The sequence below is a fragment of the Eurosta solidaginis genome, chromosome 5 (genome assembly GCF_040869045.1).
Source record: "Eurosta solidaginis isolate ZX-2024a chromosome 5, ASM4086904v1, whole genome shotgun sequence".
Classification (NCBI taxonomy): Eukaryota; Metazoa; Arthropoda; class Insecta; order Diptera; family Tephritidae; genus Eurosta; species Eurosta solidaginis.
The window spans coordinates 216,932,888-216,951,364 of record NC_090323.1 but is presented as its reverse complement, the minus strand read 5'-3'; the positions used below and the strand labels follow the sequence as shown (position 1 = coordinate 216,951,364).

The 18,477-nt window shown below is 39.4% G+C and overlaps 1 protein-coding gene across 3 annotated transcripts in view; it reads left to right on the top strand.

Annotated features, from left to right (window-relative positions):
* The first annotated feature begins 14,941 nt into the window (after positions 1-14,941).
* scramb1 (scramblase 1) overlaps positions 14,942-18,477 on the top strand; it is a 45,039-nt gene continuing 41,503 nt past the window's right edge. Inside the window, exons 1-3 of one of the 3 annotated variants that reach the window (XM_067788274.1) lie at positions 14,942-15,138; positions 15,271-15,454; positions 17,364-17,598. In XM_067788274.1, the coding sequence (XP_067644375.1) occupies positions 15,119-15,138; positions 15,271-15,454; positions 17,364-17,598 (439 nt within the window). In that variant the 5' untranslated portion in view covers positions 14,942-15,118. Of the gene's footprint in view, positions 15,139-15,203; positions 15,455-17,363; positions 17,599-18,477 lie in introns of all 3 variants that reach the window. The other 2 variants (XM_067788276.1, XM_067788275.1) reach the window with 2 other exon arrangements.

The following is an 18,477-nucleotide window of genomic DNA, read 5'->3' as shown; positions in this document are numbered from 1 at the left end:
TCCGCAACCATTAAGAGGAAATACGGCCACTGAGAACTCAGCCGTATGTAGAAGAAGAACACAAAAATGTCTTCAGTGATATCCACAAAAAGTTGTCAGACCTCTATGCCAGGAAATACTCGGCGAATCCCATTCTTAAATTTTAATACTCTGAACTCGCAGAAGAGGGAAAAAATCTCATCATACATCATGTACATACATATATCCTGCTTGCAGCGTGTCCCCACATGGCACTAACGCCCCTAACAATCTCTCTGGCACGCCCCTGTTGAAACTGCAAGTTTCCTTGGACTAGCGTTAGAGGGTATTGATAACAATCTGTGAGTGGTCGCACCTATTGGATGGGGCGAAGCCTTGCTACAACAACAGTTAGCGCTGGTAATAACAGGAGTGTAATCAATCGACATACAAATGACCCCAAGAAGCGATATGCATGCTCCAGGGTACAAGAAATCCGCATGCAAATCTGGCGGTTGAGATAGATTAACTCGACAAAGGGGCAGTGAACACATTGGTTCATCCGTACTTTGAAACGTTGGCTATCACGAACGCACTGCGAACTGGATTTCTACTTAACCCAGTTCCTAACAGAGCACGGATATTAGAAGAATATCTTCTTCGGTTCACACACGAGGAATATAACTTATGCAACCACTGCCTTAGCAATACAATACAATAGGGCATTTATACCATATCTTTTTTGAATGCCCGAGGTCCTATAGCTCTAGATATAGACTGCGCAGCTTATTTGGAGAAGATTACTCTCCTGGAACATTCATGGATCATATGCGCACATGTCACTTAATGTGGACGGAAGGGGGTAATGTTATCGCAGAAATAGTAAGATGGTGAAGAAGTTAGAGAAGATTCGCCGCAGTAGTAACGATTGGGCAACTGAACTATAACCAAATCACGGATTGGAAAAACTGCCTTTACAACCGCAAAACAAGTCATAGGCCTGATTCTTTCCCTCATAGGCTTAGACATGGATAGGAGAAATGGTATCGTCAACGTCCAAACAGCGAAGTGATGCACACTCCAAGGTACTGGAAAAAATCATATAATATGAACAATATGGAGTGGCATTACACGCGAAAGGTCCTGTTTTCAAGACCTGGAAACAGCAACATAAAATATTTTTAGAAATGAGTTCTTTGAATACAAAAAAAAAAGTGTTCATAGCGGGAACGCTCCTCGGCAGTGTTTTGGCAAACATTCCGAGTGTATTTCAGCCATTAAAATCTTCTCTGCGAGAATTCATCCGCTTGCAGATGTTGTTCGGATTTGGTACGTCCCGGCCCGTCTGTTTGTAAGCAAAATTTAAAAAAGAGAGCGGCGCAAGTCCGAATGAAGCTCGACTTAATTCTACTTCGAAGGATATCGCACCTTACATTTATTATACTCTATGTGAAAAGCACGCTTTGATTGGATAACGGTTGATTAACACGATAACTTGAGCAAATATTGAGATATCATCAACGGACGATAACCACGCCACGCCCACTGAAATGGAAAATGAAAAAAATGAGATAATTCAAAAACGAATACCGCTAAACTAATGGAATTTTGTAGGTGGATTGGTTTTATGAGGCAAAACATAACCTCCAAAAAACTTTTGGGGCTTAGGATGAAAAAGGGTTGGCCTACACAACGCCTTGAATCAATTTGCTATTTTAGTCGCCTCGCGAATAATGCCTAACATCCGCGGCCCATACGAAGCTACCCGTCAGTTATTATCTAACGTAACTAGCTCGATAATATTATATGCAGCACCTGTATGGCACGGATCTATGATGGCCCAATTGGCACCAGTTAAGTCAACCAAGAAGCGACTGGTGCGCCTGTGTTCGACGGCCATAACCGTTTAAACGATTAAACGTCAATTAAGTCAATAAGTTAGCACAGCCTTTAGCATAGTCAGTAGGACTCTCAGCTACAAACTTCTTTGCCATGACAAAAAGAAACTTCCCAAAAGCGTTGAGGACTTCTGGCGGAGTGACAACCTTTTAATGCGCGGTCGGACTTCCCGGAATTGTCCTCTTTATCTTCACTCAAACTCTCTTTTTCACTGAAGGGATAAAACATCAAAGATCTACATATATACCTACATATGTAGTCAATCCGCTTTGCGAGTTCTTTCTAAAAAAAACCACCTAACGACACATTAAGTTGCTGGACTTAACATAATCTGAGAGAGTTGCTCGTTTATAACATATTTGAGAATTGCTTGAACAAGTCAAATCGTCTACTGAAATTTATGAGCGTTAAGATAGGCTTCCGGTACAGTCAGTCATTAGTGATTCAGTCACTTTACTAGTTCTAACTAAGTAATTTTTAAAATTGCGTAATCCCGTATTTTCCCAACATTAAGAGCTTCTCACTTTACTGCAAAGGCTGCTTTCTTAAACCCAGCTTAATGCTGCTAATGGCTAGTAATCCCATAACCGATAGATTATTATTATTGGCATGTCGCTGCATGGTTTATTTTAACTTACGTATATCCTGTCTACCAAATATGCCAATATCGACAACAGCTCGCGGGACGGCAGCTCGCGGGAATTTCCAATCATGGCGCGACTCATTTACCTGCCATAAATGCTTAGGCATTACTCTTAAATAGAAAATCCGGAAGTTAGTAAATTTCCATGTTGCGTCCAGTTTTGTGTTCGTAAGCATAAAATGCAAATTTTTGACTCACCTGCAAAGCATTAACGTTTGTTTACGTCACGATAATTTAGTGTACGTAAAGTGCCACAACCTTAAGCCGTAGTGGCGCTAAGATCCTTTAGTATGTACATTTGATTTGGCGCAATACCTGTAAGTAAAATGTGTAGGATTCTATTTTAGCAGCACTCACGTTATTATCGTGGATTATTGATTAACGAAATAATGAAGTGAACATTAGGGTGGGTCGATTTGTTGTTTTTTTTTACTAATCCAAATAAATCAAATTTAAACCTAATTATATATAAAGCCGCCAATTGTCTTGAAACTCAATATATTTAGCTTCCACTTTGACAGTGGCGAATCCACTGGGAAGAGTTACAAAAATTCACTTAATAAATTGGAGGAAAAATTGGAAACTCATAGTAAGCATCTGTTATGGTCAAGACTAGTTTTGCGATAAAAATTAATAGAAACGGGAGTAAAGAGAAACATTTACCATATTTATTGGCTATCAGTCAACAAATGCACTCTTCCATCTACCACTTTTTATCACAAAAATTCAGTCGTTGTAAGCCCATGGGATGTATTCAACACATCTACAATTAAGCCAATCATTCCGACTTCCTGACGCATGCAGTGTATTCCAAACCGAAGTCTATGCTATAGACAGAGCGGCAAAGCTGCTCGACGATAGTGTGGTCTCCAACACCGACGTAACAATCTTTGTTGACAGCCAAGCCGCCTTAAGGGCATTAGAGTCCAAGATGATAAAATCGGACATCGTGCGGAGGTGTAGAGCCTCTCTGCCTTCTATAAGTCAACTCAATGTCTCCCTTTGCTGGGTTCTTCGGCACAGCGACATTGAAGGCAATGAACTCGCGGATGAGGTGGCTAGGAAAGGTTCCGACTTAGACATAAGTGAGGTGGACAGCTCCGTCCAATCGCCGCTTAGTTATCTCCTAGGGAGAATCGATGAATATGAGAACAAGGCAACGGACTTGCTATGGACCAATATGGTTGACTGCGACGTCTCAAGGTTTTTATGGAAAGGCACCAGCTTCCTTCTCAAACTGAACAAATCTGCGGTGAGGGTACGTACGGGTGTCATCACAGGTCATTGTGCCTATCGCACCAATGCTTCGATGGTGGCGAATACTAACAAGCTCCCTCTGCAGAAGCTGTCAGGATGAGGAGGAAGAGGAGTCGATCTACCAGTAAACTGCGTTGACTTTTACTCCATTTGAATTAGCCCTTAAAGTCATAAAAGTGGCAATTAGTTCTTACTGTTTTAAAGAAATTTCGGCTACAACTTCTTTTTTTAGAATAGTGGAAATGTGTCCAAATATATGCCGACTCGGCCCAATAGATTTTGCAGCTCATTGCTTTTATAACCTTGAGCAATGTAGCCGGGCATTGTATTACGTACCAACTCTTGGCCAACCGCTGAAACATACCCCGCGTAAATCTCCTCAGGTATATCGCGCTAAGTATTTCTTTTCGGCCAAGCGCACAGCAAGCAGCACTACAGTTCTAAATGTCACATAATACTTGATGGGTCAAAAACTTGGCCAAAGCTCTGAATAAGAGAACCGTCCTCATGACGTTAAACTTTTAACAATGTAATCATTTAAGCAACGGGTTTCTCACCCGATTTTCTTTGCCCCGTCTATCGCATACAGATGTATATGGAATGGCGATGCTTTCATCGTTTTCTTGCTGAACACATTAACCAGCAGGGCAGAGCTCAAATTGCATGGGTTAAAATTTTGTCGTGGTCAGCACCAATAGTGGTTTTTGGTTGTTTGCTTGGTGATTTTACATGTTTCCATAGAAAACCAATTGCAATTGGAGTTTTCTTGAAGTTGGGGAGTATGTCACCCTTTTTTGATGAAAACAGTCCCGTTACTGCCACATAGATGTCTAACGGTACACCAGTACGAACGTGTTAGGTAAATCAATCGCTCGGTTGTCTGAGTATAGACATATCCTACCGCCGCTTACATGATTCTCTAATAGGAAACTACACGCAATTTCTAAACAACAACGTGCGATGTATAATGTAGACGTTAAGGCTGTGACACAATGACATTTTTCATATAGATGCGTTTAACACAAGCTTATGCATTCCAATAACATCGCCACAATCAACCAAGATGTTGCATTTGTAAATATGAAGGAACTTCAGACTTGGCAATTGTAGTTTATTACGCCTTTCCAATTCACATACAAAATTTCGCGAAGCACTGTTGTAAACATTCTCCCTATACAACAAAAATACTTGCTAACATATTTGGTGTCGTATTCGATTGTTAATGACAGCTGTCGAGTCTTCCTCCACCTTCTATCATTACATTATGCCCATATCTATAACCTACAAATATTTCATTTGGTGAATTCCTCAACTTTTTGAATATTTTATTTTTTGTTTTGGTTTCGGTTTGACTAAAAGACTTATTATTTGTGGAATTTGTTCGTAATTTGCTGCATTTTTTTCTTTCTTATGAAATTATCATATATTTTAAGGCACCAATAACCGATGCCAGTTGATATGGATAGGGAAAAATATGGTCATGACTTTGGCGTTATGACTATGTCAACTTTGTCAGGCCCTTTATTTACAAATTCTTTAAGCGGGAGTCATTGGTGCCGCATGTCGTATCGCTGTATCCGTATCCCTAACGTAATCAACTGTTTATCGTTACGACGGTAAACCAAAAACCAATTGGTTGGCCACGATACGGTTACGACCTTAGCGGCACCAATAATCGATTGCATTGATTCTCATAAGTTTGGTCGAATCAGCTGTTAAAAGGTTACCGATACGGTTACCGCTAAAGCACCAATGTCTCCAGCTTTAGATAATGGAAAACCAATGTTGCCATACAAAAAAGCCAACCCCAAAGGCCGCCGTAAACTATGACTGAAAAACTGCTCTGTAGTTTAACTGGAGTTTGAATTTGACTAAAGTTTAAGCAAACTCAGTTTAAACTTACCTAATTCAACTACTGAAAAACCGGGCCTTAGGCCGTATTTTTAAGTACCAATTCAAACTATAATTAAAGTTGGCTAGCGTTTAATCTTGCAACTTTGTTCGGTAACATAAAATTTTGCTGCTCATCTCATCTTAACCGATTGAGGTGGCAGGGTTAAACTCTAGTAAATTTTAACTGAAGTTTAAACCTGCACCGAAACTCAAAACCGCACCATATTTTCAGTACAGTAAGTTTACAGTAAAGTACAGTGTGACAAATGCTAAACCTTCGTCAAGTATTCATATTTTTACAGGTTTTAAAAAACATGCATAGCCAAATAATAGTTCTTTGTAAAATTATTTGAGATTATTTTTCGCAAAATTCTCTATATAAATATTTAAATAAATATTTTTCTTGATAACTCAGCAATATTGGCAGCAATGACCAATCAATAGAATTTTGGGTGCCAAAAACCCATTTTTTTATTTACAAATTAAATATTTATTTTTGATTTTTGCAAAGCCAATTATTATTAAATTTTCCCCATTAACTTGTACTTTGTTTACACAAGACGCACAAATCCTACCACCTACCTTATGTACCAATGACATATTTTTTTGCCTTTCATGCACATATCCCTGCACTTCAATTATACCCTGCCTCTGCCACTGTTTTTTCTTAAGTGCGTATATACATGCATACATCGATATGAAGATTTTGTATCTACGGCCGTCAACTGTCAAATAATTGCAAATGCATTTCACCAATAATACCAGGGCCGGATTAACAAGTAGGCAGAATAGGTAGTTGCCAGGGGCCCCCGTTTTTAGGGGGCCCCCTAAAAGTGAAAAAGGCTTCTAAAATTTTCTTACAAACATAAAATTCTAGAGAGTGAAAGAAAAATATAATCAGAACTGAAAATAAATTTTACTCAAATAAAACTGAAATGCGGTCATTCAAAAGGCGACGACCGACAAACTAGATAAGGTTCCTAAAAAGGACCTTTCCGACTCATTTGACAAATTGTATGAGCGTGCAAAGAAGTGTATCGAAGTGAAAGGAGAGTATATTGAATAATAAAAAAGGTTTATAACTTTTCTTCAGTTGGAAGGTCATACTGGTGAAAGTCTAGCGAATCAGACTTTAAAGTTTCTTACTGAAAACTGTGGTTTAGATATTCAAAATTGTAGAGGACAATAATATGGCATCGCATTAAACATGTCCGGAAAGTATAAAGGTGTGCAAGCAAGAATATTGGGTTTGAATGACAATGCGATCTATGTTCCCTGTTCCGCGCATTCCCTTAATTTGATTGGAGAGCATGATGTGAAGTGCTGTTTTTATGGACTAGATTTTTTCGCCATTATGCAGACATTATATAATTTTTTTCCGGTTCCACCTATCGTTGGGGCGTATTAAAAAATAAAATAAACAATGAGAAAACTTTGAAGACATTGTCAAATACACGATGGAAAGCACATTCGAATGCGACAAATGCAGTTTATGATTCATTTGATATCATATTAAAGGATCTAGAAATCATTGCTGATGATGAATCACAAAATACTGATACTCGATATGAGGCGACGTGTATCGCGAATAAAATGCAAAAATTCGAATTTGGTTTCATGTTGATTTTATGGAACTCTGTTTTGTCTGCTATGCGTTCAGTGAATAAGATTGCAAAGGGAAAAAGCAGATTTGCAAAGGTCTGGTTTTTTGTACGGATTATTAGAAGAGAGTTTAGTTTCATTCCGTGAAAAGTTCAATGATTGAGGAAAAAACAAAACACTGGTGTAGTTTATACAGAAATCGTAAAACGTACTCTTCGTAGAAAAAACCAAACTAATGACGGAAATGCTCCAGAAGTCCAGAAGTAGATTTTTCGCCTCGCGATTATTGTAGGACTAAACGTTAACTCGAAATCATCGACAATCTTCACGGTGAAATCAAACGACGTGCGAAAGTGTATATGGAAGTTTCAGAGAGATTTGCATTTCCCATCAACTTTTCTCCAAGTGATGGAGACCTCCAGAAGCTATAAATAACTTAGTTTTTTTTATTCTAGAGATTTGGAAGAATTTTTATTGAAATGAAAGAATTCCAAAGTTACGTGAACTCCAGATACACTGATTCACTAAAAACTCATAGTTATTTGTATAAGATTCTAATGGAAGATCAATTAGCCGATGTATATCCTAACACAGAAATAGCTCTTCGGATTTTTTTAACATTAATGATCACAAATTGTTCTGCCGAAAGATCCTTTTCGCAATTAAAAAGAATCAAAAAGCTGCTGAAAGAGCTACAACGCGACAAGAGCGACTCGAGGTGTTAGGTATACTTTGCATTGAGTCAGATTTATTGAACAAAATCGATATTGATGATATAATTGATGAATTTGCCGAAAAAAAAAATGTAGAAAACGACACCTTTAAAATGTAGATAGTAATTTTATTGATATTATTACATTTTGACAATAAAATTTTTATGAAAGATATAAGTTTGTATTTTTTAATCGAAAAAAGAGGGGAAGGAACGTAAAAAAAGGTTCTCCAAATTGATGGATGCCTAGGGCCCCGTTGAGGGTTAAACCGGCCCTGAATAATACCCTGACCAATTAAGCATTATCCTTCGAAGCGTTCAAAACCTGCTGCCGTTGAAATCTTTTGGCTGCTCTTATGTAAATATTTTCATAATTTTCATATTCGTTTTCCGCACAATTTTCCATTTCCATTGTTGTTTCTACCGTTGCCGTTGCCAGTCTTCTCCTTCGCGGTCTCGTATGTTGCTGTCTCATTTGGTAGGTGCGTACGTAAATATTAACTTTTAAAAGAGATTTAATCCTGATTATCCTTTGACTGTGCATTTTTTCGCATTCTCAACGGTCTCATACAAAATTATTCTGCCTTTTGGCTGCCGCCTATCCATAACTACATATTGGACTTTGGTCGTTTTTGTTGATTTTTCTTTTTTCGTTTTATTTGGAAGATAAGATCAGATCATCTATCGACTTGCTAATGAGCAGATCCGGCTTCGTCGACTTTTTGATGCGATTTTTATTCTCATCTTGCCTGACAATGGCTATATCCGTTGGTCATTTTTGAATATGAATCGGGTGTAGAATCTTTTGACTTTTTGAGATTTTAATTTGTTCACAAAGGTGAGACAATTATGGGCATAATTGGATTGAGTTCCTTATACTTTTTGTATTTTGCTCGTATCCGCTTAAAAGAATTGACTGGTGATCTACGTGTCATTTGGTGTAAACATTGGATAATAAGGATCTGTCTAGAAAAGATCTTAATTTCCAAAAATGAAACTTGTAGCTAGATTCCGGTTGATTCGTGACCTTTTCAAATGACCAGGAGCCAACACCCAATGCATATTAAACTTGTTCGGAATATTGTACCTGATGGCCGCTCACTGGTTGATTTATATTATATTCGCATGTATATATTAGACTGGCATGATCCCCATGTGAAAAAAAAAAAACAGTTACCAAGGACTGACTCTAGGTGAGGTTAGGCTGAACTGGCCCATCAATAAGGATCTGACATAGACTCATATGCACTGACGAGACCTGAATTAAAAGCATGTGACACCAGAAGGAATTGTCTAGTCAAAACACTAATCATAAGTGATTAGAGTACCTTTGTTAGGCTAATGTCGTACGACCTGCACATGATCCTTCCACACTTTGCAGCCCAGACCTTAGTTCCACGCCTTTCCTACTCTTGCCCTTTTTTTGCCACGCCTAATCTGATTGGAGCTTGTTGTTATATTTCATTGGAGTATGGTTTTACGTGGCGGGTCCCAAGCCCAGCGCACAACCCGCTCAGCGGGGGTGAAAATATTACTTGCACGTTTATATAGCGAGCCGCTTGCTCCAAGACAGACGCCCGCTTGCAGCCGCACCTAGAGGTGTACAGACGCTGCCGATGAGATCTCCCCCGGCTAGCCCTTAAACCGATTATGTCAGAGTGGCCTAGCCAGGTTGTCGCCTTCTCACATTAGCTCACCGCTAAACATCCGTTTAGCGGCTACCCAGAGAATACTTGGCCGCAAGCGACCGGCAGTAGTGAGCTGCTTGAACCGCATGCAAAGAATCGCTCTGGTCATTCCCAGGTGAATGGCGGTCAGAATCTTTCCCCACTTTCGTGGACTTCTACACACGGCTCCACCCTCCATTTATGGATCTCTACGCGTTGGCGATGGCGAGTACCGAAAAAGATTTAATGATAAGCTGTACGAGCTATACGCAGACATCAACATAGTCCAGCGAATTAAAACGCAGCGGCTGCACTCGCTAGGTCATGTTATGCGAATGAAAGATGATGCTCCGGCCAAGAAAGTGTTTCTATCGGAACCCGCCTATGGAAGCAGAGGTAGAGGGCGGACCCCACTCCGTTGGAAGGACCAGGTGGAAAACGATTTCAACTCCGTTGGTGTGACTAATTGGCGCCGGTTGGCGGAGCGAATGAGCGACTGGCGCGGCTTGTTGGACGGCCATAACCGTTTAGACGGTTAAGCGCCAATTAAGTAAATAAGTACTCTGATTGGGACTTATGGGGTATAAACTTCGAGGGCTACTGCTTTCTTAGCTATTCCCATATGCCCGGTGACGCAAGATAAATATCAGTTTCTATCTATCCGGATTCTATCTAGAGATTGCTTATGTACACTCTAATACACGTTTAGATGTTGTGTATTGCCACTTGGCTGTCAATATAAAAGTTGGATCGGTTGCTGTTTAAGCCGTTTTTTCCCTATACTTGTATTGCCTTGGTCATGGATACAGATAACAACCAAGATGGAAACACAGTTAGAGAACAGAAGACATATATGGCTGAGCAGATGCAAGCACAAGATACTCGCATATCCTCGCAGCTGGAGGCACAATAAGCAAGGGTATCATCAAAACTTGAATCGCAGGATGCAAAAATCGCACAATTTCAGGCAGAAGTCGATGATTTAAAAGGTCGTATGGAGCAGTTGCAACTAAATCACCCAGCAGTTTCAGCAAACAATCCAAAAGTAAAAACACCATCCTTTGACGGTTCTGTTCCTTTCCAGGTCTTTAAGCTACAGTTTGAGAAGACCGCAGCAGTGAACAACTGGAATGCTGAAGATAAAGTTGCTGCACTGTTCATGGCATTGAAAGGGCCTGCAGCTGAGATTTTACAACCATCCCAGAGGGCGAATGGACTGTTATGAAGCATTGATGGGTGCTCTAGAGAGACGATACGAAACTGAGCATAGGAGACAGGTATACCAAATGGAGTTACTGAACCGCTTCCAGAGGCCTGGTGAAACATTGCAAGAGTTTGCTTCGGATGTTGAAAGGCTGGCACATTTAGCGAATGCGGACGCACCCGTGGAATACACTGAAAGGGTAAAGATTCAGAGCTTTATAAATGGCATACGGGACGTCGAAACAAAGCGAGCTACATACGCAAACCCAAAGCCAACATTCGCAGAAACGGTTTCACAAGCTCTGATTCAGGAAACAGTGTCGCTTCTGTGTAAGCCAGTTTTCAAATCACGCCGTGTGGAAGTAGAAAGGCCAGAGTGGGTAGACGCAATATTGGAGGCGCTGAGAGGATCGCAAAAGCGGAGTGAGAGAGTTATTAAATGCTTCAAATGCGGGAAGCCCGGTCACATTGCACGTCATTGCGATCTTGATCCTAGTGGCTGCAACAGCATGAGTGGTTTTAATAACAAAGCTGGAGGGGATGAGCAAGAGCGAGTAAGATGTAGAGATCGAGAGCTATCTCCAGCTATTGAATGTCCTGTGATATCTGTGTCGTAAATTGGAAGGAAATCAAGCAGTCTTACCTTCAGAGGGAATGTCGATGGCAAGGAGCGTGTACTGACTGTAGATACGGGCGCATCTCATTCCTTAATCCGATCTGACTTGGTCAACAGGAGAATAAAACCGTTACCTGGAGCAAGGTTGCGTACGGTCACAGGCGAGTATAACCAAGTCCAGGGAGAAGTGATATGTGAAGTCTTAATTGGGAAGGTCATGGTTCTACACAAAGTCGTTGTGGCGGAGATCGTTGTTGAAGTCATATTGGGAGTGGACTTCCTGGTTGACCATGACATCAAGATCGATATGCAGAAAAGGGTGATGCGTTATGAGAACCAGGATGTCCCACTTCACTTCATTTTGGAAAAGGGTTCAGCAGTAAGCGAGTGCTGGTGGAGGAGATTCGACAGAGACCACGAAAGTTAAGGAAAGTAGATCGAGCAAAGATTGATGGAACAAATGGTCCAAACAAATCTAAACCGAAGGTACCTGTGAGAGAAACACTGGCATTGAAAAGCCCTAACGGACGCACTAAAACGAAGGAAAGAATTTCGCAGAAAGGATGCAAGGCTGGGTTCAAGCCAGGGCACACTACTATTGTGAAGCGTCGGAACGATACTGATTATGCGAAACCAATCCGTCAAGCGCAAGCTTAACGAAGTAGTTCATTGGCCAAACAAAAGAGTGTGAAGGAACGGCCCAGCGTAATGAGTAGTAAGATGAAACACAGGTACGACAAGGAAAATAATTCGGAAGGTTTCCGGAAGGGATATTTGGTACTGCTATACAACCCTCACCGGCGGAAAGGTGTTCCATCCAAATATCGGTGAAGTTGGGAGGGCCCGTACAGAGTTGTGAAGAGGATCAGTGATACCATCTACCGCATACAAACCATTGGGAAACCACGAAGTAGAAGAGTGGTACATTTGGAGATGCTAGCGGCGTTTAGATCGAGAGGTTTGTCTGATCGGGACGATCAGACTTAGGTGGAGGGCAGTGGTACAAATATTAGCAACACTAAGAGGTACTGTCATCTCTAAGCGATGCTAAGTAGCGACTTGCATGCACATAACCAAATTAATCATTATGTCTACACATATGTACGTACAAGCAGCGGAGAAGCAACGCACAAACACATGCAGATATCTTATTTGAGATACGCAATTATAATTGTGGAAGTGTCGCTCACAAACACACGCGCATATGAGAGCTATACACGTACATCTGTGTTTATAATTATAGCAGATAACCAACTAGTAGATTGTAGAACAGAAGCGCCTAGAAGATGCAACGAGGAAATCAAAGAGTATAAAAGGCAGCAACAACAGAGGCGCTACAATCAATTTGAACTAAGTACGCTATCTGTCGGGCAATAGTAGTGTTATTGTACTTTAGTAAAGGCCATTTTGCATTATTGAAAAGTGGAGTTATTTATTCAACAGTTTAGTTATTCGAACCTTAGTAGAAGATTTGAAATAAGCGAAATTGCAGTAAATTCGTTACAGTATATAATTTGTGATTTATTGTTTATTGTGTTTCATTGTAAATTGACTTGCCCTATTTAGTAAGGCATAGAGGCATTTGTCTAAGAGTATGTTTGTATTTTTTCTTTTTTCAACTTTTGGTTCAAATTCCGCTCGTTGTTATATTTTATATCAATTGAAAACTAGGAAATAACACAGGACTTATGCCGGTCTTACATAGAACAATTTGGTCGCTTCAAGGCAAAAAAGGCAGCAAGGCGTCATTTTCGCAAAAGGGCGTTCAAGAATTTTGTTTTATTTTCTTATTGAAAGCCAAACTTGAAAATTTTTTACTAGAAACTATGTATTTTCCTTTGTTATTTTTAAATTTTTTTTTTTTTGTTAAATTTTCTCCTAGATGGATATCTATTGCAACCATAAATGCCTGCAAGTATTTCTTGGACTCTTGGAGAAGAACTCGTGCGCAGCTCCCCATTCAAATCAGCGGTGTGCACCACTACATACATATGTTCGGTAACCAAATTGAGAATGTGTTAGTATACACGAACGCTTGGCGCGCACCATGGTTCAACTATATACAGGTTGGCTCATCTGTAAAGCAACAAAATATGTCTGTCAAAATTGTCAAAATCTGTGTATTGGTGTTGGTGTGAATGGTATGGAATGGAAACATAAAACTTAGCAGTTTTTGTAAGTGTAAGTAAAATGTTGCCAATGTGTTGGTTTCATTTTGAGTTTGCCATCTGCTTTTGACAATCCCTTCGACCATGCAATGACATAAATGAAATCAGCTGATGAGATGAGCCAACCTGTACATAATTGAACCATGGCGCGCACGAATATCTTATCTGTCAACTATCTGACAGGATATTATGTGGCTACTTTTTAGCGTTTTGACAGGGTGGTCAATATGGAGGCACATATGGCCGGCTATCTTCAGCGGCTGATAGAAACAGATACAGAATGAAACAGCGATAGTATATTACAAATGAGTTGATCCCGGGCAAAACAACATCAAAATTTAGAAATAAGGTTTTTCAATTAGAAGAAAATTTTTGTAAGCGAGGACGCCCCTCGGTAGTGTTTTGCAAGCGCTCCGGGTGTATTTCTGCCATGAAAAGCTCTCAGTGAAATCTCATCTGCCTTGCAGATGCCGTTCGGAGTCGGCATAAAAAATGTAGGTCCCGTCCGGACAATTTTTAGGGAAAATCAAGAGGAGTACGACGCAAATTGGAAGAAAACCTCGGCCTTAGATCTCTTCGGAGGTTATCGCGCCTTACATTTATTTATTTTTATTAGCAGTATCATGCGGTCATATAGAATTACTTAAGTTTTATATTTTTCCCTGCGGATTGTTTTGCGAATAATAAACTCTGCGTAATAACAATTGCTTAATTCTATTGTTATTTAGTCGCTGCTTGAGTAACTTGCTCATTGTATTGGTTCATAGCATAGAAGCGATTTGTTCCTGTGATGAGAGCTATGTTTGAGTCTGTGATTGGTAACTGGAAATAAATGCTGTCACAGGCAATCAGTCACGAATACCCTGCAAAAATCGTTGGATCATGTGGTCCACTGGAGTACTTACCATTATGTTCCACTGTAATGCAGCAATGGACCAACTCTTGTTTCTACACGAACATATTGTAAGCCGATCATTGCTCGTTTTTAACGATTGTAATCACTATACGACGTTTATTGAACTGTGGGTACTCCATGGATTACTCTGATGTAAAGCGGATCTGGAGTATATGGTCCAGTCCTAGGACATCGCAATGTTAATTGGACCATATTTTTTGTATGAATTGTGGTTAATTTTGGTGCACTCGGTTGGTCCATAGCGAGTACTCCATACATGCATGCATGGGGTACACGCGACTTTTGCTGGGTATTCCTTGTAAGCTGTCGCTGAAGTGTGCTGTGATATTTCAGTAGCTGTGACAAAATCATAGGTACACGGATATTTGCCAACTCTAGTATATATGTCATTACTGTAAAGAGTGCTTGGAAGCACTGTTTCGTAAAGCTTGTCAGCAAATTCAATTATTAAATTATTCGCGAAATTAATGCAAAAATACAAAAAACGGCAGCTTTTATAAGCATTTGCAAGGATAAGTAACAATAACCAGTAGTTTTGAAAGTAAAACGGCTTGTTGCTCCACATATTTTACACGCTTTCCTTAATGGGAGTTGGGCAGTTTGGGTACGTTTTGTATTTCTAAACGATGACGAATACTTTAAAATCTAACAATTTTATTCCATTTTTAGGTACATATCGCTTTATCTCTATGGTCTATAGATTAGTTTAATTATCCAATTAGTGTTTGTTTATCAGTGAAGAGGAATTCGCGCCTTTTCGGGAACGCGTTGTGGAGGCCATAATGTCGATGCCAATGAGTAACATAAACAAAGGTGGCTACATGCCGTCTGGGTTTGGTGCTGGATATCCACCACCAGGAGCAGAAGCCCCTAACATGCCTCCAGCACACGGATATCAGCCTTCAGCGCCGGGTGCTTATGTGAGTATGTGAACATGTATGTATTTTTACTAAGAGGGGCGTTGACGCATGTCACTGCTTCAAGGCTGCTAACAACAATAGTAAGATCATAAGAAATAAATAGTTTATCATTTTTATAGTTATGCGCATACATACTTAATTTGAATTGTATTATTTTAGTTATATGTATATATGTTTTATGGGTAGGTACTTGCGATTTTGTCTATAGATATTGTAGAAAATGTATGGGATATTTGTGATTAGATCCGTATATAGAGCAAAAACATAACATAGTCAAGTTAAAGCACTGCAGCATCCTCCATTCATCTCAGGACTCTAAGGACAAGCTCTCCGTTCTCATGGGTAAGCCATGATCTACCTTTTATTTCTTTCCCAAACCGAGTTTTCCTAAATACTATGTTCCTCTTACTTTTGGCAACCCCATTCCCTACGTCTGAATGCTAGTAATCATTATATCTTACTTCATAGAAAAGATCATTACAGATTTTAAATTCACATAGAAAGTTGAAGAGCTCTTCTAAGAAAAGTACAAACCTATGTATGTATAAGGAGTTGCAAACTAAAACGCAATAAGTGACTTATAACAAGTTCCAAGATAAAATATAAGATAGTGTAGCAGTTATAAAAATCAGCCAAATCATTGTCGGACATCTAGAATTGAAGTTCAGTCAGATAGTTGTTCGTGATTATGGTGTTCAAAATCTTTTCGAATTATTGCGTTCGGAAGTGATTGGATTTAGTAGATTTGGCACCATTATTTCAGCTATCCAGGAAATAATTGGTGGATCATCTGTACCATTTTTGTCAAATTAAGATACCAATACGAAGTACATGGCCTACCTCTAGCTTCGCTTGGGAGTAGCCTATTAAGCAATTTTTTGGTAAGTTCTTTCCTGCAATACTCTGCAAGAGTATTCCGATCTGAAGTAGTTGATCCTGGCCTATGAAATCGCAATGTTAATTGAACCACATTTTGTATTCTTAAGAGAATCAGATGTGGAGCACTCGTATACTTAAGAGAGTCAGTTGTGGAGTACTCGTATAATCCTTAAATACTCCTAAAATTACACTTAAGGTGTATACCAGTACGCTACAACTTATCCTAATTCACATCAACATAACATAATTTTCAACTCAAGCAGTTGTTAAGATTTGAGTTATTACCGTGGTTTCCAATATAAATTTGATAAGTCGTACATTCATACATACTTAATATATCACTCATTTGCTGCAACGTCGTCATAACTCAAAAAACACAATTTTCCAGGAGAGCAATTCAAAGGTTTTAACTGCCATATGTTGCGCATATAAAGGCATATTTTCATTTTTAAAACACGTGCTAAGTTTTTAACTGATCACGAAGATTTTTTTATATAACATAGATCATGATATTGGGTACGTTTATATGTTATTAACTCAAAAGTCATGTTGCAGCAAATGAGCGATATGTCCTGCTTGCGCAGTGTCGCCACATGATACTAACCATGTTTGCTTTTATCTGCTATGTCGACTCTTAGGTTGCGAACGACCCGGATAATCATTGGTGCAACCAATTTTTGGGGACAAATTTTTTGTTTTACAATAACATTGTAAATTATCTTAGCAAAACGTTCTTATCAAGAGTCATATACTTCATTACTCTACCTCATATTAATTTGCCAAGTGTATCCGGTTATATATACAGTCATCATTATGTTTTTAAACAGTTTTATTTACCTTGACTGCGTAGCGAGCGCTGTTTACGAATTTTGTATTTGAAATTTAAGTAACTTCCCGATAAGCTACTAGCTTATTTGCTTTTTGTTTTAGTATAAACACCTAAATATTATTTACTTGATTATCCCTATTTGTCCAAAGCAAATAAAAAAATTTTTGATACTTAGTAATCTTATTATTTTGCCTTTATTAGGGATTTGTAACACCACAACCGCAAGGCGGCTATAATCCAGCACCACAAATGCCCCCATATGGAGAGGCGCCACCGAATTATGGCGGCCAACAGCCTCCATATGGTGTTATGCCTCAAGCACAGCAACAGTACAATGGTGGTGGCGGATTCCAATCTGCTTCAGGATATGGTCCACAAGTTCCTATTATGACACAACCAGGTATGCCGCCACAAGGACAACCGATGGGAGCAGGAGGTGAGTTGAAATGTCTATATGTTTTGTGTCCATTGTCAAGAGATGGCATCGCGAAAAAAATCAGTTCATAAGTTTTACATTTTAGAGCCGATTATAATTTCCATATTGATTTATAATTCAAGTTAAGTTTCGATCCTACGAAGGTTTAGGTCTAAATCGGTCGTGTCCGAATGAAAATTCGGTTCCCTTATATACTTTGATCTTGGTTAATCGGTGTCGGGTTGGTTTTTTATTTGGAGTCGTTTGCAGCATAACATTCTGTTCGATTTTGCTTTCAGGCGCGGCTTTGGTTTCTGTTTCGTTTCCTTTTTCGGTTTATTTCTTTGGTTTAGGTTTAGGTCTCGGTTCCAGATTTTATTTCCGGTTCGTTTCAGTTTAAATGTTCTTACGGGTTCGGGTAACGGATCCGACTTCGGTTGTGATTTCTGTTCGGACTTTCAGTCCGGTATCGATAACGGTTTCAGTTCCGGCTTCGATTCAGGTCACTGTTACGGTTTGCTTTCGGTTTCGAATTTCAGTTCCGGCTGCGAGTGCGGCTTCTGTTTGCTTTCTGATATCGGTCCCTGTCCACATTCTTTTTAGGATGGCAGCGTTGTGGAGCATTATTATCGATAATACTCCCTAAAACTTTCGCGGAGTATACAAGAAACATACTACGAATAGAACAGCTAGTGAATTCCAAAAATAAATTATCCCATGTTTGCTGCTAGATAATTTTTATTTAAGTGCGGGTTCGGTTCCAGTTCCAGCGTCGAAGATAGGTTTCACATTTTAAATCTGATTATAATTTCCATTTTTAATTATAATTCAAGTTCAATTTCGGTCCTACGAAAGTTTCGATCTAGATTTTGATTTCGTGCCCGACTAACAAATCTGTTC